Raw genomic sequence first — 27607 nt, 5'->3', positions numbered from 1 at the left:
AAAAATTTACTTCCTGAAAACATAAAAGCAATTACTGAGGTCAAAGTCTTTGGAAATTTTCTGAAGTCATATTTACAACATCGTTGCTTTTACTCCATTGAAAAATATTTAAATTCATGAAGTATATTATATAAATAATTAATGTATAAAGTGTTTTGCTGTAACTTAAATAAGTATGCATAGAAATCACTTTCAGAAGTGTACTTATTACTTGACTTGTCCAATGTCTTATGCAAAAGATGCTTTTGTAGACGACAGGACCAGTAAATGCAGCACAATAGCCTTTTGATTTGCATCCTCCTTGTCTTGTTCATAATCTAGCTGTTTACATTCTTTACTGTCATTAATTTTCAACAAAAGTTTTTCTACTTTGAATGAATAAAAACAAATTTCAGTCTTCATTTTTATTCTAATCCTACTGTGTGTATGTAACATATTGGAGATTGTTCCCTACATGGGTTCTGCTAAATGGCTCTTTGATGAATGACTTCTTAGCTTCATGTTTACAATATTTTGATTGTAAATTAAAGCCAGAAAATACAGTTTTTTCCATTTTCTGTGTCCTCTAGGACACCTTTTGAAGACTTTCTTTTGTAAAGGTTTAATTGGTTTAAACAGTGCTGAGGTTATATTTCTGTTTAGTTTTTTTACTTCAACTAACACTACTATTTGAAGATATTTTTTGAACTTGCTAAAGTCAGCGATTTAGTTCACCTTTGACAACATTCTAAAATAGCACAATAGAGTCTGTTTAAATGTATTCATATTTATGCATAGTTAACCTGACATTGCAAGTTCTAATTTGGCAGTTATTTCTTGTATTTTTTCATTGCTTTGTTGCCGCAGGCAAAACTTTGGTTAAGACAGTTTTTCGGAAAAATCACAGACAGATTTCTACAAACTGTGTTGTCAGTCATTTAATTGGGCCTGGAAGGGTCTGTGACTTAGGCGCGCATCCGCACATGCTACACACACACACACACACACACACACACACACACACACACATATACACACACACAAAATGGCCAGTACAACACCGCTTGAGTCTTCTTTATTTTCACCTCTGCTGAATCAACACATCCATTATTTACCGTCTCTGGTGCTTCACTTCTGTATCAAGAGTAACAGAACAGGGATAAATCAAATCAGGTTATTCTGAGAAAATTATATGAGGATATTGGACACTTGTAGTATTAGGTGAAGGGTAAACACTGTAGAGGAGAGACACCAAGGCATGACTACAGTAAGCATGTTCAAAAAGATGTAGACTGCAGTATTTCTACCAAGATTAAGTGATTTGTACAGGACATACTAGTATAGAGATCTGCATCAAACCAATCCTTGGACTGAAGACCACAACAACGACAACAACAACAACAACAACAACATGGTAAACGTTATAAAAAGTTTTATCAGCTGTGGAATGCTTCCATGTACTCTGAAATGATTTTCAATGCTTGTACCTCATCCAGCTGTTAAAACTGAGTATTTCTTTATCTCTATTGACACTCACCATGGGTTATTGGTCTGTGTTATTTCTATACTTGGTTGGAATTTTGCTCTTGTGCAAGCCATAATTCTACCGCTGTAGTGATGCCTTTGTTTTACATTTCATTTTTTGCTTTGATTTCAGATGATTTTAAAGAACCTCACAGATAATGCCAAGAATTTGGCTGCAAATGCGAAGATTGAAGACATGTCTCGTCTTTTCAAGAACCACATGGCTGGAAAACAGGATGTAAAAAACGCTCTTAGTGGAGTAATGGTAAGTTAGTTTTTTTGTAATATCAGCACATAATGTTTAAAAAATCATCAATATTGTGAAGTTCTGATGATAGTGTACATTAATGCATTATATAGCATTGTATAATTACTATTTCAAAAAACATATACAGCAGTTAAACGATACAGTACTCTCTAAAAATTATTATGCATTTATTTTCTAGGTTTGAAGGAATTTTTTTTATAAGCATATCTCCTGTTCTCATTTACACATTTAAACTTAAATTCTAATCAAGTCTTGCCCTAAATGACAGGTTCATTGCAGTATTTAAGAAATATTTGAGACAGTAAGCACAACATTTTTTGAATGTGATCTCATCCTTTAGAAATGATTGATGAAAGCTTGTGACTGCAAAAACAATGGAGTGGTGTTTGAAATAACTTTTATGATAAGAATCTCAGTTTTTTTTCATTTATATTTTGCACAACACATTCCAGGAAATGATTCCTATTTTCAAGCGTGCTTTCTGTGTCCTATGCTATTTATGCCTATGGTTTTGATATATGAAGTACTGTATTATTCTTTTGTCTTTTTTGGTTTCTTGTGATCCAGTTGTTTAGAAACTCACACCTATTTAACATCACACACAATTTTCTGTGCACAGTAGACAATGAAAATTTTCACACACAATTTTCTGTGCACAGTAGACAATGAAAATTTTCACACACAATTTTCTGTGCTCAGTATGTAATGAAAATTTTCATTGTGTACTGTGCACAGAAAATTGTGTGTGATGTTTAATATGTGCATGTTTCTGAACAACTGAATCACAAGAAAACCCAAAGACAACAGAAACAGAAACCACACTTGAAAATGGGAAACATCTCCCAAAGCATATCGTGCAAAATATAAATAAAAAGAAAATCTTGACCAGTTGCAGAAAAGTTATTTCACAAACAAACCCAACACATTTTCATGTATCTTTTGTATCATTAGTCTCCAAAAGATTCACTCCAACCAGATGAATTGTTGTTTCCATTGTAGTCCAAGAGTCATCATGATTTTTGTATGCTGCAAGTGGAATTGGTAATTTTTTTGTTATCTTATAAATTAATTTATTCTATTTTTGTCAGATACATTGATTTATTTGCTTTTAAATACAAAATGTTATTTTTAGCCATAGAACTATATTTGACAACTGGCTCAGAGTTAACTTCAGCCTTGAAAGCAACTAACTTAGAATATAATTTTTTGCCAAAGACAGTGTAGTATCTAGAGATGCTTAAACAATTCAAAGATTTGCACTGAATGTTCAGCAAAATTAATATTTTTAAGTAATTGATTTATAGTTTTAGTATTTCTGTGTTAATAATGTATGAAATAACTTTTGTGGTATTACAATTTTCTATTCTGATCAAAAGATAAATATGATAACGATAAGGAGAAATCACAGCACCAAAGATGAATCTCTCTTGTTCTGGGATCTTAGTGACATGGTCTCCCTTTTTAATGTTTCCCAATTTATCCCTTTCTCTTACCTGAGGAAGGAGCTATACTCCAGAAAGCTAGAATATTGTACGTACTTTTGTAGGTATCTATTGGCCGTACTTGTTTTGGATTGGCAGGAGAGCCAACCCACTAGGAGAGGAAGCTGAAAGGCATGCGTTTTAGCTTACGCAGGCTGGTGTGAGGTCTGGAACAGGTCAAGGAAATGAGACTAGCAAAAAAGGATGTAGCTGTGGAATACTTAACTTTAATCCATAAATGGTGAACATCGCTCTTGACGGTACATGTTTTACAGAATCAATAGTAACTCGTAATGGCGCCTTGCTAGGTCATAGCAAATGACGTAGCTGAAGGCTATGCTAACTATCGTCTCGGCAAATGAGAGCGTATTTTGTCAGTGAACCATCGCTAGCAAAGTCAGCTGTACAACTGGGGCAAGTGCTAGGAAGTCTCTCTAGACCTGCCGTGTGGCGGTGCTCGGTCTGCAATCACTGATAGTGGTGACACGCGGGCCCGATGTATACTAAAGGACCGCGGCCGATTTAAAGGCTACCACCTAGCAAGTGTGGTGTCTGGTGGTGACACCACAGTACTGACATTTCTCATGAAGGTACTGGGTAGCAATTCTGCCTCTTAAATTTATAGTTTTCTCAAGAGAATTTTCCTTTCAGTATTTTTGCAGAAACTTCAAGAAAGAACTAAAGGACACAACATAAAGCATGCACATGATGTAATTGCTATTACAAGACACATGTATTTTGTTTTATGACACCAACCAAAGACAGAGTTATAGTACACAGCAGAGAGATTGATATAAACATTTCACTTCAACACTTCCCCTAAATGTTTATCTTGGTAAATGCAGTATTTAACACATTGCAATTAATGATCTTAAATATTTAAGCCGGACATGTGGGTATGTTAATAATTCTTTGGCTCATTTATTTCAGCCAGAATAATTTCAATAAGACACTTTGGTTTCTTCAGCTCTTGGCTATTCCTCAATTCTCTTTCACTAGAACTTTCTTTTGTAGGCTCCTTAAACACACTTGCATCTTCATGATTCTTCAATTCTTCATTGCCTGTTTCACTTGGGAGTAACACCATTGTCCTACCAGTTTTCTCAGGTTCAAAAGCAACATCCTTACTCTGAATACCGTATTTACTCGAATCTAAGCAGCACTCGAATCTAAGCCGCACCTGAAAAATGAGACAAGAAGTAAAGGAAAAAATAATTTCCCGAATCGAAGCCACAGCTGAAATTTGAGACTCAAAATTCAAGGGGAGAGAAAAGTTTTAGGCCGCACCTCCAAATTGAAACAAAGTTGGTCCATTGTAATATGAGACAGAATTCAGGTTGAATGAATGACGATACAGCTGCAGTAGTTTGGTTCGAGCCGTAAGCTTAGCAGTTAAGCTTTACCAGGTAGCCATTGCTATGCATCAGGCGCTCCGTCCTTATTTATGCGCGTACCCTTCGTTTTTCATGTGCTTCGTCTGGTTTGAATTGATTGCTTATTTTTCTTTGATCTGATAATTGCCGTTCTCTTTGTTATAGGTGTTTTCATCATTCTAAGCTGAAAATGCATTACTGTACTGTGTCATGCATTGTTTGTCGCATTCCGATAATGAATGTTCACGACCTGTCGCCGCTCGCGGCATGGTTTGCTTTTGTGCGAGCTACCGCCGCTTACAATAAAAAAAAAAGAGAGAGTAATTGTCTCAGTAGCGAAACAATGGCAAGAGACTGTCATTTGTTGTTATTTACACTGCTGCTTTCTTTGATAATGATCATCAAGATCCAAATAATAAACTGCGTATGATAGAAGATGTTCTGAACGAGAGTTTAGCGAAAATTTTTCTCCGTTTGAAAATCTTTGCAGACGCCTCTTTAGTACATTATTTTCTGCACAGAAATTAGAGTCATCTTAGATTTAAAAATCTAGTCAATTGCCGTGCTTCATTTCTGACTATATCACTATTAGGCATAAGAATAATACGAATATGAACATGACATATGTGTATACTTCCACGTTTGTGTTGTCTCACTCTAGTTTCGTAGTTTATTAGGCAGACAGGATTTAAATGAGATAGCAGCAAACACGAAAGAATACATGGCAAAATGTTTATATTCGTATTATTCTTATGGTGAAGAGAATACTGCATGTGATTCAGAATTCACAAAAGTTCCCATTAGCAACCATCTCTTCTCACAGGTAGAAAAAAAATCAGAACGTAGAATTGGCCATACTGACAAACATCGCAAACGGTCTTGCCAGTCGGACTTTCGTAGTACATTGAGAAGCTGCTACATTCGAAGATGAACAATATGGAGTTTGTATTTACTTCGTTGGATAATGTATGAAAATGCAGTGGTCGAAATTTGGGGCAGAGAAAAAAGCTCGTCTTCCACATTTTTTCTTTAATTTATTTACTGACGCAGAGGTTTTGGTGCCAGTATTTATCTTTGTGCCTGTAAAGCATGCCTGTGTAGCACTGCATATATTCGACGGCAGAAGTTAGTTGTGGCAGCACATACCAACATATTTCAGAACTTCCACTTACTTTGCACTCGATTCTAAGCCGCAGGCGATTTTTTGCATTACAAAAACCGGAAAAAAAGTGCGGCTTACATTCGAGTAAATACGGTAATCCATTTTTCTTATTCAATCCACACTCAAAAGCCATCAATGCCATCACAATAACCAACAAAGATTCCTCATTTTCCTTTTGGATCCCATTTCTTTCACTTTTCCTTCAGAATATGAACAAAACACTTCACCCCAAAAATATGAAATTTATTTATCTGCATCACCTTTCCAGTGAATACCTCATCCACACAACTTGTACCAGTTCTGTTTAACACATAAACAGGTGTGTTTTCTGCTTCTGCCCACAAAAACTTAGGCAGGCCCTGAGTTAACAACATGGTTCAAGCTAGTTCCACAACTGTTCTGTAATGGGCTCTGCACATCCATTCTGCTCTGGAGTATAAGGATTTGTGATGACAAGTTGTATGCCATTTAATTTCATCAAATCTTTAACTTCAGTATTATCAAATTCTCATCACCATCACATTGAAATGCTTTTGGTAGTTGACCACAAAAATTCTTCACAATGTTCACCATTTCTGTAATCTTCTCTGCAGTCTCGGACTTCTGCTTGAGAAAATATATCGTGCATAATCTTGAAAAGTCACAAATGAAGCAAAGAAAATATTCTGCTCCTCCCAGCGATTTACACTCAATAGCTCCACACAGATCAGCATGAATCACTTCTCCAGGTTGTGTGGCATGCTGCTGTTGTAACTGAAAACTGCTGTGATGCTGCTTCCCCTTAACACATGCCTTACAAAATTCTTTGCCGAAGTCTTCAACTTCAACACCATGCTGCTTCAAGAATTGTTGGACATGATGCTTGTTTTGTTGACCCAAGTGTTCAAGCCAAATTTGCAGAGAGTCCTTTGACCCAAAATTTACCTCAGGATCATAAGGCTGAATTTGTTTTGTCACTCAAATCAACATCTTTAATAAATTGCCACTACATATGCCACACACTTTTACAACGCCATTGTTTCGGAACTCACACATGTCTTTCAATGAACAAAAGTCTAATCCCTTGTCCATAGCAGATGATACAGAAAAGAGATTTCTTCAGCATTCTGGAGTATACAAAACATTATATGTATGGCATAACTTCCATTTTCCATTGACAAAAGCTTCAAAATAGATAGTCCCTTTTCCTAGTGTGTTCATAGTCAAATGATTGCCTGTGCATATCTGCAGTGGTGTTGCAAACTTAGTAAATGATAGATACCACTCAGTTTTCTTAGCCATGTGATTTGTTGCTCTACAATTAGTGATCCATGAGTCCTTGTCCAATTCTGCATTTATTACTTCACCAATGAAAGCCTGGTCAGGCAAATCACTTTTATTTTGGTTTTGGATAGTTTTTTGTTTATGTTTCACATTTGGACATTTTTTTTTTAATATAGTCAAATACACCATAACCGAAACATTTGAGCTTCTTTTTGTTTGTAGACTTTTTGTATTTGTCTGACGAAGTAACATTCGTCATAGTGATGCCATCTGCATTTTTAATGGTTGCTTTGGAAACAAAAAGCGCAACTACCTCATCCTGTTAACACATCCATTAAACATTTTAGTGTTTGTTGATCTTCAGATCTTGCCCACCACGACTGTCACAGACTTTGATAATTGTCAGGCAGTTTGTCAAGTAGTCGCATCATTAATGATGAGTCATTGGGTTTCACATTGAGTTCCTGCAAGTTTTCAAAACGAACAAGATGTGTCACCATGTAAAAATTGAAGAATTCTGACTGAACAGAATGTGCACCTTGCTTTGTTTTCTGTTCAAACACAGCATGTAGCTTATCCCACATATCTCGTGCACTCTCACATGCAACCAACAATGCCATGACGTTTGCTTCTACAGTTCTAACAATAATCTGACTTGCTGCACAATCAGCTTTGTCCCGTGTTTTTAGTTCAGCATTAAACACATCTATTTGTGCCAATGTAAAATTGCAATGCCCAATTCCTTTCTTGAATTGTATACTGGGTCCAAGTGTACGTGCCAACATCAGATCATGATGATGAAGACGCTGAGAAAATGTATAATGAAATAGAAGACATCATTCCGTCTGAAGGAACAGGAAAAGTAAATACCTTAATCATGGGTACTGGAATAGTGTGGTTGGACAAGGCAATGAAGCAAACATTGTTGGACAATATGGATTAGGAAAAAGAAACAACAGAGGAGGAATGCTAGTGGAATTCTGTCACCGAAATAATTTTGTGGTGATGAACACTTGGTTCAAGAAAAGGAAGAGTAAACTGTACACGTAGAAGAGCCCATGAGATGTGAACAGATATTAAAATGGACTACGTACTCATCAAACAAAGGTTTTGGCGCAGTGTGAAGGACGCCAAGACTACACCAGCTGCCAACATCGACATGGTCCACAACCTTTTGGTTGCAGATATCAGCACGAGGCTGAAGAAGATCTGACAGCATGGGAGGAGAAAACAGAGATGGGACTTGGAAAAGCTAAGAGAGAATAATTGGCAGTAAGAGAATTGTTAGAGAAAAAATTTAACAAAGTGGGACACAAAAATACAAGTGCAAGTGCGGAAGCTCAGTGGCAAAATGTTAAAATGGTTTTGTTAGGTACTCTGAAGAGTGAAGCTGGGAGGGAAACAAAGAGAGTGAGAAAACCCAGGATCACCAATGAGATGATGGAGAAGATTGAGGAAAGGAGGAAGTGTAAAAATGTTGATGAAGAAGAATACAGAAGACTTAACAACGCCCACAGGAGGGAAACAGACAAAGCAAAGGAAAAGTACTTAGAAGAAATATGTGACAAAGTAGAAGAACTACAAAGAAGAGGATGGTATGACCTTATGTACCAGAAAACTAAGGAACTGTGAGAAGGAGAGAACAAAAGTGTAAGGATGTTCGGAATAGAATATTCTAGAGGACAAGTGGTTACTGAACAAGTGGAAGTGCTGAAAACATGGGAAGAATAGATAAGGAAACTATATGGTACAGAACATGGCCCAGATGACATCAACATAGAGCCAGAGGAAGCTATTGATGAAGTTGAAAAAGGGCCCTGTATACTGACAAGGGAAGTAGAGAAGGTGATAAAGGACATGAAGAGTAGGAAAGCTACAGGGGATGATGACATACCAGTGGATTTGCTCAGAGAAATCAGAAATGAAAGTTTGAAAGTTCTGACACAAATCATAAACAAAATGGCCTGAAGACATTTTGGATGTCACAATGGTTACTCTTGAGAAGAAAAAGCAAGCCAAGAAGTGTAGTGATTATAGAACAATTAGTCTGATACCACATGTGGCAATATAATTGCAAGAATACTAAATAGACGGTTGGAAAACAAAATTGAAGAAGTCATGGGAGAAGACCAGTTTGGCTTGAGGAAAGGAAAAGGGACCAGAGATGCCATTGGCATGATGAGGATATTGTCAGAGAGAGTTTTCGCCATTAATGAAGACGTTTGTGCTTGTTTTATAGACTGGCAGAAGGCCTTCGACAGAGTCAATTGATGAACATCCTTAAGGAAATAGGAATCAACTGGAGAGATTGGAGAGTTATAAGGAACTTGTACCTGGGACAAAAGGTAAAGGTACGACTGAACTACAGTGAAACGAACAGTGTGGAAATACACTCCTGGAAATTGAAATAAGAACACCGTGAATTCATTGTCCCAGGAAGGGGAAACTTTATTGACACATTCCTGGGGTCAGATACATCACATGATCACACTGACAGAACCACAGGCACATAGACACAGGCAACAGAGCATGCACAATGTCGGCACTAGTACAGTGTATATCCACCTTTCGCAGCAATGCAGGCTGCTATTCTCCCATGGAGAGGATCGTAGAGATGCTGGATGTAGTCCTGTGGAACGGCTTGCCATGCCATTTCCACCTGGCGCCTCAGTTGGACCAGCGTTCGTGCTGGACGTGCAGACCGCGTGAGACGACGCTTCATCCAGTCCCAAACATGCTCTATGGGGGACAGATCCGGAGATCTTGCTGGCCAGGGTAGTTGACTTACACCTTCTAGAGCACGTTGGGTGGCACGGGATACATGCGGACGTGCATTGTCCTGTTGGAACAGCAAGTTCCCTTGCTGGTCTAGGAATGGTAGAACGATGGGTTCGATGACGGTTTGGATGTACCGTGCACTATTCAGTGTCCCCTCGACGATCACCAGTGGTGTACGGCCAGTGTAGGAGATCGCTCCCCACACCATGATGCCGGGTGTTGGCCCTGTGTGCCTCGGTCGCATGCAGTTCTGATTGTGGCGCTCACCTGCACGGCGCCAAACACGCATACGACCGTCATTGGCACCAAGGCAGAAGCGACTCTCATCGCTGAAGACGACACGTCTCCATTCGTCCCTCCATTCACGCCTGTCGCGACACCACTGGAGGCGGGCTGCACGATGTTGGGGCGTGAGCGGAAGACGGCCTAACGGTGTGCGGGACCGTAGCCCAGCTTCATGGAGATGGTTGCGAATGGTCCTCGCCGATACCCCAGGAGCAACAGTGTCCCTAATTTGCTGGGAAGTGGCGGTGCGGTCCCCTACGGCACTTCGTAGGATCCTACGGTCTTGGCGTGCATCCGTGCGTCGCTGCGGTCCGGTCCCAGGTCGACGGGCACGTGCACCTTCCGCCGACCACTGGCGACAACATCGATGTACTGTGGAGACCTCACGCCCCACGTGTTGAGCAATTCGGCGGTACGTCCACCCGGCCTCCCGCATGCCCACTATACGCCCTCGCTCAAAGTCCATCAACTGCACATACGGTTCACGTCCACGCTGTCACGGCATGCTACCAGTGTTAAAGACTGCGATGGAGCTCCCTATGCCACGGCAAACTGGCTGGCACTGACGGTGGCGGTGCACAAATGCTGCGCAGCTAGCGCCATTCGACGGCCAACACCGCGGTTCCTGGTGTGTCCGCTGTGCTGTGCGTGTGATCATTGCTTGTACAGCCCTCTCGCAGTGTCCGGAGCAAGTATGGTGGGTCTGACACACCGGTGTCAATGTGTTCTTTTTTCCATTTCCAGGAGTGTAGGAAGGGGAGTGAGACAAGGATGTTGTCTGTCGCCAAGTCTCTTAAACCTGTATCGAGAAATTCTGGCAAGAGAAGCGCTGAAAAAATGCGGATACTTTGAAGTAGGAGGACATCTTATCAACACCATCAAGTATGCAGACAACCTGGTAGTGCTCGCTAAAAATCAGCGACAGCTGCAACACATGAGGAACAATTTGGTGGAAACAGGAAGGAAATACAGCATGAAAATCAACATCGAAAAATGTGAATCAAAATGTGAATCAGTTCAAATACCTGGGAAGTTTTATCACAAAGGATGCTACTGCACCAACAAAATCCAAGCAAGAATCACCATGGCCAAAGCTGCTTTCAACAAGAAGAGGACTCTGCTGACCAGCAAGTTGAGTTTGGCATCTAGGAAAAAAATGATGAAGTGCTACATTTGGAGCATTGCACTGTATGGAACAGAGAAAGAAGGAGAACAAATACTTAGAGAGCTTTGAAATGTGATGCTGGAGGAGAATGGAAAAGATCAAGTGGACAGATCGCATAAAAAATGATGATGTACTGCAAAGAGTAAGAGAGAAGAGAAGTATTCTGCACACAATTCTTCAGAGAAAGGCTAACTGGATTGGACATGTACTTAGACATGAGGGACTCATACATGATGTCATCGAAGGGAAACTCAGAGGAAACATCTGGACGACATGAAAGATGGAAGGAGATATAACAGACTGAAGGAAGAAGCTGAAGACAGGGAACAGTGGAATCAGTAATTCTCCATATGAAGACATGGACCTGCCACTAGGCAGAATACTACATAATAACAATAGTACTGGGTCCATAACCTATTGCAGAAAATCCAAGAAAGAACTAAAGGGCACAACATAAAGTATACACACAACATAGTTGCTATAACAAGACACATGTATGTTATTTTGTGATACCAACCGAAGACATAGATATAGTACACAGCAGAGAGATGAATATAAGCATTTCACTTCAACAGATATGATAAATCAGATTACTTTTGTGGTTGATTCGTATGTGACAGAATCACATACACAAGAATTTCTACACCCTCTAACCTCAAAAGCAGATCTAATGATAAAACTGGGGACCATGAGAAAATGAACTGATAGATACCATCTCCTGACAAATAAAAGGTAGATACATGATGAACTGAAATCTCATTAATAATAATGAACAGAGCTTTTTCCACTTTGGTTTCAGTGTTGCCAGTCTGTGTCTCTTTGATATGTAATTGAATCTCATGATTTTTACTGACTAAAAATGTGACCATTATATTCTCTTCAAACTTTTGTGTTTATGAACATCTTTCTCATATTCATTATTCCTACTAATGCAGAAATTTGTTATGTTGAATCATTTAGGACATCTCAAAAGAAGTTGAGAAGAATCTCTCGCCAAAGCAGTGTGCTGTGCTTGATGTGGCACTGGATACAATCAAACTATATTTCCATGCAGGTGGTAATGGATTGAAAAAAGCATTCTTGGAGAAAAGCCCTGAGCTCCAGTCACTTCGTTACGCTCTCTCACTGTACACACAAACAACAGATACTCTAATAAAGACATTTGTCACAACTCAGACAAATGAAGGTAAGCAGTTTCATATTGCACTTTGTTGCCTTTTACTGTGTGTCCTCTGTTCAGTATCCATGACAACATGTTACAGTATCAAACAATTGGCGAATGGAATTTCCAGTCATTGGCTATTTGATTTCTTTTTATTTTAGTGTAAAACATTCTCACAATTTCAAGGGAAGACCTCTCAGCTCTGCTAATCAAACAGAAATACTATTTCATGAAAGAGTAGGATAGTTTCCAAATAATACATCATAAATTTGACAGTTTTTAATTGAATGTATCTGCAAAGGAAAATCATATTAAACTGTATTTCCCACTATGTTAGTAAACTAAAATAAAAAAGTGCCAATTTTGAGAAACAATGCCATCTGCTACACTGTCAGTTGTTCGATGTTTCATCTATCACAGTAGATAAATACAGGCCATAAAGGGTATGAGAGCTTTAAACTGTTGATTCACATCTTGAAACACACATACTGGTTCACCTATGGCTCTCCTGAATTGAATTGTAGTGTTTTACATAATCACTGCAGAAAAATGATTAGTTCACATTCACACTCACATGTAGAAATGCGAAGAAAATTACCTAAAATTTGTCTAATTGAGGAACAAGTGTTATGGCTCTAATCCTACTGCAACACATCATCCCTTAAGAAGAAAGAATAAGAGGAAGGTAATATTATTATGTGCTTCATTTCATAAGTAACTAATATACTCCTTGTTAGGATATTACAGGCACTTGAAAATTTTCTTGGTGGAAACATCCTTTACAAGCCATCTTCATTATTGTGTTCTGTGTGCATACATAGAGCACAGAGAAAAATGGAAATTTCTCAGACTCCAATACCTTAAACAAATAGTTTCTTTTAAGACCAGTGTGAAACAAACAGCAGGTAACAGAGATGAATTTGTGTGCTGGAGGCATTGCATTCAAAACTTGAAGCATAAATCATAAATATTGTCCTGACTGATGGGTTACCATACCTTTGGTACCCAGTGATATTTATGTACAAATACATCAAAAATACAACTGAACTCTGGTATATCCTTTTAACCAATCATTTGCTACACTTATATGAGAAATATCTCATTAATGTTTAAATTATCTGTCTGTTATTATGCCTTGCAGGTATTTTGCATCCATTTGTTCACCTGCAGTACTGTACTGGAAACCTGTATATTCAGTACAAAAGTGCATTTCCCCAATTTAAACAAAATGGTTCAAGGATCCTCCTACAGCTATCAGAGTTCTTTCCTTACCCAATGAAGTCAGCTGATCTCAATACTTTTAAGCAGATGTGGGCCCCCGCACATGGTATGGACAATTGTACAGTCATACAGTCATTACATATCAACATGGTTCCTCCAGACTTTTGTTTTTCCATGGAATCCAAGTCATCATAGTAATAATTATAAAAGAGGCCCCTAACTATTACCACATTAGTGGTCTCATTTGTTCTTTTTGTATCTCACTCTTTACCTGTCTACCTCACTGTTTATGTACATTTTCTGTGCCCTTAATAAGAGCAAATACAGGTGGAACATAAAGAACATTGCTGACCAAAATCAGTGAGAATCCAGAATATAGAGAGAAGGTACAGAAATAGTGAAGTCAGTTATATTTTATGATCCTCTTGATCATTATTTTCTTTTGAACCAGCAACTCAGACATCTCTTAAGGCAATATTCATATCTAACTTATAATTTTTTATAGTTTTCCATGCCAAACCCTGTTAATCCTTTCTCTCCTTAGCTGCCAAAGAAGGGATATTTTATGTAGAGGGTGCAGAATGTCACATTTCTTGCATTCCATATTTACTCTTTTGGGATGATACTTTATTAAATACAGCTATTTGAGATCTCGTTTCTTTTGTAACCTTTTTTATTTTGTACTGTTTCCAGTTCCTATGTGCAGTGAAAAAAATTCCACATTGTTGTCTTATGAAGTTGTTGATGAGACAAGAGGAGGTTTACACATGTCTATGTATCATTTAAATTCAAAGTCTTCTTTGAAAATCACAAACACTCATATTTCAACTCTGAATACAGAATTTTGTAAACCACAATTTATGTAGTAAGAGAATTTATAGGGGTGCAAGTGATAGAATTAATCATCCAAAACTGAATGTGTTCACTTATGTGTGTGGAACACTTTGCACATGTTCACACTTGCTTTTATGTGCTGGTATGTTGTGCATGAAGTGTGTATATGTTCATTTTATTGTGCAGGGAGAATTTTTTGTTTACTATCAACAGCTTAACTGGTGGACCTGTATTTTACTTTGGGTGTGTAATTGCTGGTAGATATGCCTGTCAGTGTAATATTGTGTATAAATGGTGTTGGATGGCTTCAGATTTGAGAGATTCACTTAACTGATATATGCTTTTCTGAAGAATTCATAACAGCATAGATATATTTGTCTGTCTAGCATGGTATCTTCCTGACTTTAAGTAAAGTACTTCAAACAGTTCAACCCTCTGTTGCGTATTACAACCTACTCACATTTATGTAAGCTTTCTGTGTGAGCTTCAGATGTGATTTGCATGATAGTAACCAGTCTTCTCTGAACCTGTGTGTTGTTTTTGTTTTTATAAATTGAAAAAGTTGAGAAGATTTTGTATGCTTTTATTTCTAGTACCATTTCTGTGATTGTCCAAAAAAGAAACATATATGTTATTTTATCTGTTTTCTTTCCTCCTTTCTTTTTCTTTCATTAAAAACACTAAAAGTTCCACTTAACAACAAATCAAACCTTAGACAACGTTCAATATCCATTGAACGTGAAGAGGAAGAGGGAATGGAAGGGCTAGAAGAGCCTCTGAAAGCCAAGAAACGTAGGGAATCACGCCAAGGTAAACATTTGCCAAGTCATTTACTAATGCTTGGTTAATGTAACTGAAGATAACTGAGCTTTGATAGAAGTAAACTAGAAATATGCACAAACTGAGATTAGCATAACTCACAAAAAAGTTTGGATTCCAATCAGTAGATACAGATTTATTTCAGATTATTATGACACGTATGTACACAATGGTTTTGCTGCTAAAGCACCTGCTGCATTGCTGCTTAGCTGGAAAGAGTAGTGGAACTGTCAGTTTGTAATTAAATGCTAGATAACCTGTTACAACAGTTTACCATTTTAATACATCTAATGTTCTCATTGCTAAATCTCTATAAATATTGTTGCACACCTTATTAACGTATGGGATGATGTTATTAAGAGAATGACATGGACATTGAGAATGCAAATAATGGGTCTGTGAAGAAGATACAGCATAGTTATGTAGTTTTATGTAGTAAACAGATTAACAGAAGTAAAGAAAATGTTTACTGCCTAGGTATTACATACAGATGATGGAAAATTTTGTTAATGTAAGGAGTACTTAGCAGTTGCATTATACCCACTCTGATGTTGATTGTGCACAGTAACATATGAATGCATAGGTATACATTGCATAAGTTGGACTAAAAATATGAATGTCTTGTTATATATTGCATTAATTGGACTAGTCCTTTAAGGCTTAAACAGTGCCACATACTGTAGACTTGAAGTAGGAGTGTGTATTAGTAACTGTCGATCAAGAAAATCTCAAATGTGTATTCTGTTTCATGTGAAAAGTGTCTTTTCTCAATTTCAAGCAAATTAGCTAAAGTCATTATGGACAGTGGTGAGATGGCATTTCAGATACTTTTTTTTACTTTGTTGAAAAGTTTTGCATCACACAAGAAAAGCAAGTGAAGATGGTGTATCTGGTTTTAAATAGCAGGATACATATACTAATGAAAATAATCAATTATTGATATTAGAATGTAAATAGGTAGATGAAAAAATCTACTTACCAAGTGGCAGCAGAGGAACACATACACACAAGGGTTTAAATGTTACAAGCTTTCATAGCCAGCAGCTCCTTCTTCTGGCAAAAGAGTTGAAGGGGAAGGAAAAGGTGTGAAAGAAAAGGAATGGAGACTTCTAGTGAATCACTGAGAAGCCTGGGTCAGATGTGTGTTCCAAGGGAGGTGCATCCACTTGAAGTTGGAAATAAAAGATATTTGACAGTGTCAGTTTCAGTGTTTGAAAACCACATGAGAACTCACCAAGCAAGTGGAAATGCTATGTCTGTACTCAGAAGAGCAGTGATCTGGAACCCTATCATGTGGTAACATTACCCTGCTTACCTCCAAAGGCAAGTCTTCAAACAGGAGAGGCAGGGTCACTTGCAAGAAATGCTTGCCTGTGAGACATTATGGGAGGCATGACTGGTCTCATGAGGCACCAATAATACCCACCCAAACATTGAAGCTGGAACTGATGTTGATGGTTCACTGCCACTGTGTCATGGTGATTATCCGTAACCCACAGATGTTGGACAGTTGGACAATATTGGCCTTCATAAAGGTAGTCTTATCTGTTAGTTGGTTGAATGAAAGAAATCCCAGCACCACAATGGCTTGTGCAAAGAACCAGCAATGGAACCGTAGCTGCGAAGGTAAGTCCATAGGCCCACCAGCATGCGCTAAGCCAGACAACCATACAGAACATTTTCGATGACAGCTGCAACTATCTGTATCACTTACAATGTGTGCAGGCCTTATTACCTACAGGCTTGCATCTGCAATGACATTTTCATTGCTGGTTCATAGTACAAACCACCATAGTGTGGGCTTTCTGTCATCCATTCTATTCACAGATGAGGCTACCATTTTTGGGGGTGGTAAAATCCATCTAGACAGTGCAGGTCAGCTAAGGAAAATCCCCGTGGCATGGTGGCAGTTCATCTTTATTATGTGTGTAGATGGTTATTGTTGATGCCCCAAAGCACCAGTCCTCCTTCTGCAGTAGATCACAGGTGAGGTGTAGCTGCATTTCCTGTGAGTGATTCTGTCTTCCCTTCTGGAAGACTTGTGTGTGGTGGTACAAAGAGTAATGAGGTTACTACATGGTGGTGCTGCAGATCCCTGCCCTTTTCAGTGTGGGGCTAAGCTATATAAAGCAGTGTTTTGGATCAGTTCTGCTGTCCCTCATGTGTATGAGTGTGATGTGATCTTTGGTGAAAGTTTTCTGCTCAAGATGACCATGAAAAATGCTGGATAACTGTGGATATTATTTCTTATATAACATAACAGCTGTTCTATCTCATTACAGGAACCTATTGGTTGACCTTTAGCCATTTCAGCAATCTTCCAAAACCATTTATAGAGTTAAAAGCATGTTTTTTTATTGTGGTGCATTTAAATGATGCCATCATAACCGCTGTTTTTTTTAGCATTCTGTAAGAAGTATTTCAGTATAATACTACCAAAGTAGCTGTGGAAGAACAAATGTACCAAAATATAGCATGTTTCATTAACATATGCTTATTTGGCAGTCTCAGTTTTGCCATATTTATGTGTGGATCTTGCTTGCCTCTGTGCATGAACTTAAGTTAACAATGTTCCATATTAGAATTAATTAATCCTTTTAGTTCCACATGGCACAATCAGGTCTATGATTTTTGAAGAATGTGAAATTTTGTGAACATGATTTATGAACTCTGTACCTTCAGAGCCTGCTGAAATAATCAGTTCAGTATGTTAGATGAGTCTCCAGATATACACAGTGAGTGGATACTGTAGTCTTAATATACTGTTTTACTAAACACTTGTCATTATTCAGAAATGAGTGCACAGTGCAGTTGTGTGCGAAGTAACAAACTTTCTCCATTTTGGCTGCCACCTGTAAAAACTGATCATTGAAGTAATCATGTACACCCTACTAACTTAATGCTATTTTCTTACGTGTAGCAGAGAAAAACATTCATTCAGTGAGATGAACGGGAAATGAGTGGTAATAGGAAGCCCTATATTAGACATGCAGACTCCTAACTGTTGTATATCCCAACTGCAGGAAGTTTGCCAGTGCCTGTCGTAATAGTGATACCCAATATATTATTAATGGCCTGCTCTGCAACGTGAAACTAGAATACTAGTTACATCACATCAAGGGTTGGTCGTGTGAAACCCAGTGACTGTAGAATTACTGTGGTAACAAAAAACCGTTTTCATGCACTAGATTCAGATACAAATGTGGAATCCACGGAAAACTGTGATGACAACAACACGCCGAATCTATATAGTGATAAGAACGTGAGCAGAAACTTCCGCAATAAACGTGAAGACAAACTCAAAGTGAAAATATTCTCTGATAGCCATGGATGTGAGATCACAAAAATACTATGTTATAGTCATTGTATACAAGCAACTAGTATTGTCAAACCAGGTGCACCCATCCAATAACTCGTTAGAAACATAGAAACTGAAAATGATCGTCATATTGTCATCATAGCTGGAGCCAATAATTTATATAAAAATGACCTCCACAGTGCAACACGAAACCTTAAGGCAATACTGAACTCAACAGGAGAGAAATCAGTTTTTGTAGTCGGAATTCCACATAGGCATGACCTTTCGGAATGGTCATGTGTGAACGTGGAAATCATAAAAGCTAACAGGCAATACTCAAAGATTTGCAGGGCCTACCAAAATGCAAATTTTATAAGTATGGACTCCTTGCAAAGAGACTTACATGAGACATGGCATGCACCTTAATAACAGAGGCAAGAAGATTCTGTGCCAAAACATCAGCATGATACTGAAAGCATCTGACAACCAAGAAGTAATTGCTGCTCTTCCAGTTCCTTGCTTGACGCAAGCAGAGCCTGAAGAAATGGTTACTTCTATTGCAGCAGTAGAAGCAGAGGTGGAAACAGCAATTGTACCTACCAGCATGATACTGAAAGCATCTGACAACCAAGAAGTAATTGCTGCTCTTCCAGTTCCTTGCTTGACGCAAGCAGAGCCTGAAGAAATGGTTACTTCTATTGCAGCAGTAGAAGCAGAGGTGGAAACAGCAATTGTACCTACACACATAACAAATGCTGCAGCAGCAGTACCTACCACACTTCATCTACAGGATTCAACAGCAGCAGAAGATGAAGCAACATCCAAATCTCCACTGTCACCAGTTGCCACACCAATGCCTACAGCAGCAGCAGCAGCAGCAGCAGCAGCAGTACCTATCACACTTCACAAGCAAGATTCAACAGCAGCAGAAGAAGAAGCAACCACCTTATCTCCTCAGTCACCAGATGCCACAACAGTGCCTCCAGACACCATAACAGCAGTTCCATCAATTCCTCTAGTAGCAGCTTCATCTACAATATCATCACAAGGAGGGAAGAGTAGGTATACAATAGTAGATGTGCTACCACTCCAAGTGAACAATTTTTTGGTAAAAGGCAACAAGAGGCAGAAATCCAAAAGATAAGCCTTGAAAAACGTTTGAAAACCAATCACCATAGTGTTCAGTGTGTAAGCAATAAGAGCATGGATCTTAAAATATGTTACCTTAACGTTCAAGGACTGAAAGATAAAGAACTTATCATAAATGAGTTTGGTCTTGATAACCAGTTTGATATTTTTTGTCTGAGTGAACACTGGGCTAATGACAATGAACTTGCAGTTGCCAAATTTGACAATTTTAGTATAGTAAATAGCTACTATAGGAAAGAGCACATTAGAGGTGGTGTGGCAATTTATTCCAACCAGTCACTCAATTGTGCAATAACCAAACTAGACCTAAATTCCTTGTGTGATGAACAGCACTTTGAAGTTACGGGTATAATCATTAATAGTCATAAGCTAATAGTAGTATCCATGTACAGATCACCAAAGGGAAGCATTAACATATTTTTAGAAAAAATGAACATGCTATTGAGTGAATTAAGTAATATTAAATGGCTACACTATGATATTGCAATAGGAGGTGATTTGAATGCTGATTTTGATGTTACTAAATGTAAGGGTAGTGTTGCAGATCTGGAAAACTTACTAAGACAATACAATTTACATCATATTAATAACAGGCCCACAAGAAACAAAGCATGTTTAGATAACATCTTTGTAAACTTCAAGACCACTGAAAACACATGCAAAGTTGTAGTGTTCCCATTCTCTGACCATGACTCCGTATCTCTAAATTATGCAAGTAAAATTCCCCTCAATAGGAGCAATGCAAACAGACCTGTCCCAACTTCATTTGACCAGACCCATAACTGAGGATAAAATTAACACATTTCGTAATTCCCTTGCTGAAAGAGACTGGTTTGGCCATTGTAGTGTCGATGGACATTACACATCAAGTAATGACCTGCCAGCCAAAATAATATTTGATGGATTTTTTAATGCATTCTTGACCATATTTAACCATGTATTCCCATAAAGAAAATCAAAATAATGGACAGCAGCCACAAATCCAGATCTCAAAACAGACAAAATATATGGTACACTAAACAGCTGACAGATCTAAAGAAACAAGTTTTGTTACTGTACAACATATACAATAGTATGAAGTCTGACTGTGCCAAATCAGCCTATGTGGAATGCAGGAATGGATACAAAAAAGCCATCCTGCAAGCCAAAAAAAATCTACAATGCCAACAGCATACATAATTCCACCAATAAATGCAAAACCGCTTCAAAAGTAATTAACAGTGCTGCCAGAGATACTAAAAAAGACAAAATTAATATCCCACCACAAACACTCAATGAGTTTTTTGTTAATTCAGTGAAAGAAATAGGAGACGCAATTATCAAACCAGACATCAGAGTTACTCTCCCAAAATTGGGGTAGACAGTCACTAAATACAAGCATGGTAACCTTCTCCAAAGTATCGCCTAGATATGTACAAGGGGTCATAAAAGAACTGAAATCATCTGATAGCTTAGATATATATGACATATCATTCAACCTGCTAAAAAAAGTGTGTGACCGCATTCTCTACCCCTTAACCCATTGCATAAACAAGTGCTTACTTGAGGGATATTTTCCTGATGAGTTAAAACTGTCTAGGATCATCCCAGTATACAAAAAGGGAGATAAAGACTCTCCATCTAGCTACAGGAGTATTTCAATAGTACCCGCATTCTCCAAGGTAATAGAATGCATCATGTACCAACAATTATCATCTCACTTTGAGAATCTAGGAATAATTAATGCTACACAATACGGGTTTAGGAAGAATCTGTTGACCATTGATGCAATCAACACGGTAGTCAGTTACATCCTCAAAGTTTTTGAGAACAAAGGCTTTGCTCAGGTCTCATTCTGTGACCTAAGCAAGGCCTTCGACTGTGTTGAGCACATGCCACTACTAGAGAAACTAGAATTCTATGGCATCAAAGAAAACAGTCTCAGACTATTAAAAGCTTATCTCAACAACTGTAAACAGGTAATTTGTGTTGGTAAGGAAATGTCAAACATAGAAAATGTTAAAGTTGGTGTGCCTCAGGGATCTGTACTGGGGCCCTTCCTGTTTCTGATAATGATCAATGACCTCCCCTCGTTTATTAGATCCACCACTGTATTGTATGCAGATGATGCGACTTTTCTCCATAGCAGTAACAATCTTAATGATCTTAAAACCTGTGCTGAAAATACACTCACTCATGCAGCATATTGGTTCAGAGCAAATGGTTTCCTGCTAAATGAAAATAAAACTCAGCAGATAATCTTCTCTCTAACAGACAATCCACTATCTGATGACCCTAGTTCTGTTAAATTCCTGAGAGTTTATTTAGACAAATAGTTATCTTGGGGCCAACATGTAAACTATATTAGTAGAAAACTATCTAGAGTAATTTATTTATTAAGACAACTCAGAAATTGGGTACCTGAAACATACATCAGATCATCTTATTTTGCATTTTTCCAGAGTATAATATCCTATGGCATTATCTTGTGGGGTAACTGTAGTCATATACATGACATCCTAATATTGCAGAAGAAAGCCATTAGGATAATTACAAATTCTTCACATAAGGCTCACTGCAAACCCTTATTTACTAAACAAAAAATTATGACTGTAATAAACCTCTATATATACAATGTCTTAATCTTTATGAAGAAGAACCAACAAGATGTGAAACGTAGAGAAAATGTACATTGTTACAACACAAGAAGCATCGAACACATATACACGCCTTACCACAGACTATCAAAATCAATAAATAGCTATGAAGTCACAGGACACAAGCTATTTAATAAGCTGCCACATGCCATACAGGATCTTCCTGAACATACATTCAAAGAAAGACTGCATGAATGGTTTATTGCCCACCCGTTCTATGATATCAATGAATTCTTCAACTGTAAAATGCAGTAATCCAACAGATGACCCACTGTACATTTACTGTAATATAAGCTAAAATATTTCAGTAGTCAATACCTTATCACACTGTATTATAAATTGTAACTTCATTTGACATTGTCAATTGCTGTAATGGCCTAAAGACAATAAAATCTTTATTATTATTATTATCATCAGGAATCCTCACAACTAACATCAATTTTCCTGAACTGTAAAAGTTAGGATTTGTCCTTCAAGACACACACCTAGACTGTAAACTGTTTGTTTTCCACATTTTTCTACACTTCCCATCTCTGTGTCAAGCCTTCTGGCTCTTTTCTTCTATCTTTTTCCTACCCAGCACTCCCTTCTGAGTCTGTGTTTTTTCTTCCCTCTCATTCATTTGTCTTATTATTGAGCTTGCTGTTAAGTTTACAAAGTACGGGACTCTATTTGAGAAAGATCCATTTGATGAGGTGACAGTGGAAACTGAGAACCATCTTGTCTTGTCACTAACAGTGTCGGAAAGGAAGACTTGTATAAAAATCCATAGAGGAATTGGATCATGCAGTCTCCGTGCTTTGTGGCTGAGAGATGTCACAGTAATGATCCAACTAGGTCTAGTAAATATTAAACCATCACTGCAGTTGGGATATGTTACCAACAACACAACTCATGAATGGGAAAGTCAAACACAAAGAAAATGTACCTAAAATACTCCACAATGATCCTAAGGAATCTTATGGTCTTATTTCCTATTTCAGATAGCAGAACTCAATAAGACTATCATGGAGAGCAGTGCCGGTATGGCATCTAGATTAGATAACATCCAAATTAAACAGAAAAAGAGCTTTATCCCATCAACAAGAGAATAGAACCTACAACTCTTCAACAGCTGCATGATCAGGTGCTAAATAGTAAAGATATGTCAAAAGAGCAGAGTGATGGTCTTATTTCCTGTTTCAGGCATAAGAACTCACTAAGGCTATCGTGGAGAGCAGATCCAGTATGGCAGCTAGATTAGATAACATCCAAATTAAATATAAAAAGAAATTTAGTCCATAAGCAAGAGAATAAAACCTACAACTCTTCAACAGTTGCATGAGCAGCTGCTAAATATCAAAGACATGGCAAAAGGCAGAGTGATAGCTCTCTTAAAGGAGGTATGGAATCAAAGTACCCTTAGAACTTTACATGAGTTACTCTTTTAAGGCATCTCTACAAGCTACTAGAACATGTTATTCTGAATAGAAGCCTAGCTACAATTGACCCTTTACTTATATATGTGCAAGCAGGTTCTTGACCCAGGGAAGCTGTACAGGGTAGCTCTTGAATCCTCTTTGGTTCATGTAGGGCGAGTTTGATACTTGTCATGTTACTGGTGTGACTTTTGTGAATCTAACAACAGCATGTGACACTGCCAATTTCTGATTACTACATATGAAATTGTACAGCCTGATGAAGGACTTCTATCTTACTCTGCTTATTACTCTCTTCACTTCCAAGTACACTGTGGTCACTGGAGAGCACAGAAAAATGGACTACCTCAGGAAAGTATTCCTGTTCTTTCTGACAGGTATACCAATGTCCAAGTGCTGATTCCAATTACAAGAAGCTTTCTGTATGCAAATGACCTACTTTTTGCTATGCAAAACAAAAGCTTCAACACTGTCGAGATAAATCTGACAACTGTGCTCAGACATTTATCAGTGTGCTACAATCAGAACCAGCCAAGCTTAACCAATTCAAGGACATGTCCTTACATTCCAACTATGTAGCAAATAAGCTCACCATGAACTATATATAGTATGGTCAGGAACCTATTAACATCATTGTCATCCTCCAAAATACATAGGAGTAATGCTTGTTAGAACTCGTTACAGTCAAAAACCATTGTAAGAACAACAAAATGAAAAGCTCCACACAAAATGTTGTGATTCACAAATTGTCTGGCTTGAAATGAGGCTTACATCCTCCAACAATCCACCCACAGGCAATGGCATTGCACTTTCTGCTGGACAATATGCCTTGCCCATGCAATACAGATCACTGGTTCTACCTTTTCTTCCTCCTTCTCGTTCATTCGTCTTATAATTGATCTTGCTGCACAGTATATAGAATACAGGACTCTGGAAATGTTCCATCTGGTTAGGCACTCAATGAAACATGGAGGCTGTTACAGATTTCCTCAAGCCTGCTCCAACTGACAAACATTATTACCTAGATTTAATAGTGCCGCCTTCTGTATGCAGAGAAGTTGCTACTGATAAGGAGCCACATCAAGTGGGTAGAACAGTGAGCAGTCCTACCTGCCGCATGAACAATGTCTAGCAAGAACTTCCTGTGATCATTTAAGAAGCTCGTATGCCTACTGAGAAGACAGGTGCGGAAGAGTGGAAGGACAGAATGCCTCCCCTCTGCAGACAGATTCTAGCAGCTGATCAGCTACACTTCTGGAAGCAATGAAAGCTGGAAGCTGGACATTGCTGAACAGATTATGATCCAGACTGAAAGATCTAAAGATAGTATGAAGAAATAGATATTTAATGTTGATGATCCATTCTGTGAGTGCAGATAAGCTCAAACCACAAGCCTAATGCTTCAGTGCCTGCTGTGCCCAACATCCTGTACAGAAGATGGTTCATTCATGCCACCCCACATGCCTTGGAGGTTACAAAGATCTAGACACGAGTGGTATGAAGATATGTGTTCACCATACATGTTGAATTTTTCCAGTCTATATTATCTGTTTCTTGATTTGATTGTCAGTCTGACTCAAGAAAAAATAAAATGAGTACATTTGTCTGTTATTTTATATTTTGCAGTTGTCTGACATACTTTAACTTCCACATTTGTAGTCTTAACTTTTCATTTCATCAGGCATCGCCTTTAATGTGGTGCTTGCCATGTACTTACTAAATTAATATCTTTCATCTCTGCTCCATAGATATCATTCCTTTCTTTCCCCATGTGCCATGTTTCACCTTGGGTTATCACTTTCCTGCTTCATACCCATCATAGCCCCATCACTACTCTACCACAACATGTTTGTTGTCTCCTATCTCACTGACTTTTCTCTTCATGCATAGAAGAATGAGTTGGATGAATAAAGACAATCACCAAGTAAAGACAAGGTTTCAAGCAAAGGTCTTTGTCTACCCTCTTCCTCACTACTGCTGGATCTCTGTCATTCTGGGAGCTGAGTGATCTGCCCTTCCATTTTAACCTTCCCCAAGCTATCCATCTGTTGTCCCTGATGAAGGAACTGTTAGTTCCAAAAGGTAGAGAAGTGGGTCTCTTTTAATTTTATATGTATCTGTCAACAGTAATACACATTTTTCCTGCTGAAGGTAAGTAGTAGCCAGCAGATCTGTCTCATTATTTATTAGTTTCCTCATCAGTGCACTGTTGTTGTAACCACATCATCATTGTTATATTCACCACTGCTGTTCTCAATGGTTGGTAAAGAAGCTGTTACATTTAGCACTGTGTATTCTTTTATCCCTCTTCCTCATTTAGTCTTTGATCTCATTACAGAACTCATTCTTAATGTTCTTGCTTTTGTCTGGCATTATTCATGTGACAGCTTTATTAACCACTCTCTCCAAGTCTTCTGCATTTCTTGCGGTGTGTATATTTTCATTAATTGATATGGTTAAACTTCTCGCATGGTCTCCCAGGCTTATTATTTCCATTTTATGCACAGTATTTGTGTGACTGAGTGTTTGATCTTCTCAAGGTGTTGTGAATAGTGTTCTTGTGTGTAATCCCTCCCAGGACTCCAGCTGTAATGTCACAGCTCTTGAAGGAGATGACTGTGTTGGTCATTGAGATCAGATCAAGAACTTGGCTGAACAACCATGAGCACACTGCTAAAATTTCCACATGTTGTAAAGAATTTCCATTTTTCCTCAACTAGACCAACATTACATCTTTCCTTGCAGAAGCTGTTTGTGCCATATTTGAAAAATAGGTATGGAGTAGTATAATGTGCTATCTGTTATATCAAAGTCACATTCAGCCATGACCAGGAAATGAATCACACTTTAAATATATTAGTGTGCATATGTTGATGGGTTCATTTTATTTTTTAAAAACTGAAAATCAACATAGCACAAGGCATAATACTACTCTTAAAACCAGTATGAAAAATAATAAATTCCTGATAAACGTTGCTGGCACAGTCTTGGTTGCATTCATTAACATCTTTCTACACAACAAATGTATGTTAACGCGTATTTTGTCAAGTTATATCATATTTTCTGCATTCACAAATGAAATCATATCTCCACATCATAAGTCCCCTCATTCCAAAAATATCTTTCTGCCCAAGAATCTTTTCCATTTGAAAGCAATATTTACCAAAACATTGGTAAGGATGGTTATACCGCATCTCTATACAAACCACTGTGAAGTGCACAATAGATGATTCTTAGCACATTAGGGTTTTTTCCCATTCCAACTGCTCAGGAGTGAGTAATGAACAAGTGCTTAAATGAGATTTTCACTCTGCAGCAGAGTGTGCGCTGATATGAAACTTCCTGGCAGATTAAAACTGTGTGCCCGACCGAGACTCGAACTCGGGACCTTTGCCTTTCGCGGGCAAGTTCTCTACCAACTGAGCTACCGAAGCACGACTCACACCCGGTACTCACAGCTTTACTTCTGCCAGTACCTCGTCTCCTACCTTCCAAACTTTACAGAAGCTCTCCCGTGAACCTTGCAGAACTAGCACTCCTGAAAGAAAGGATAGCACTTGCCCGCGAAAGGCAAAGGTCCCGAGTTCGAGTCTCAGTCGGGCACACAGTTTTAATCTGCCAGGAAGTTTCAAGTGCTTAAATGCCTCTGTCCATGCTATCATTAGTGTAATCTTATCTTGTTGGTTCCTACAAGAGCGGTGTTGGGGGGCTGAAGAATATCTCTAAATTCTTCACTTAATACTAGGTCCTGAAATATTGTGTATAGGTTATCGGAAGATAATTTGCATCTAT

General features: G+C 38.2%; 1 protein-coding gene across 1 annotated transcript in view; it reads left to right on the top strand.

Annotated features, from left to right (window-relative positions):
* Positions 1 to 27607, top strand: part of LOC124805294 (protein unc-13 homolog B) — a 473759-nt gene that overhangs the window by 374935 nt on the left and 71217 nt on the right. Inside the window, exons 19-21 of the mRNA XM_047265806.1 lie at positions 1637 to 1768; positions 12239 to 12464; positions 15183 to 15305. Of these exons, the coding sequence (XP_047121762.1) occupies positions 1637 to 1768; positions 12239 to 12464; positions 15183 to 15305 (481 nt within the window). The remainder of the gene's footprint in view (positions 1 to 1636; positions 1769 to 12238; positions 12465 to 15182; positions 15306 to 27607) is intronic.

The sequence above is a fragment of the Schistocerca piceifrons genome, chromosome 7, assembly GCF_021461385.2.
Source record: "Schistocerca piceifrons isolate TAMUIC-IGC-003096 chromosome 7, iqSchPice1.1, whole genome shotgun sequence".
Taxonomy (NCBI): domain Eukaryota; kingdom Metazoa; phylum Arthropoda; class Insecta; order Orthoptera; family Acrididae; genus Schistocerca; species Schistocerca piceifrons.
Note: the sequence above shows the minus strand (reverse complement) of the source record. Positions and strands in the feature narration are given on the sequence as shown.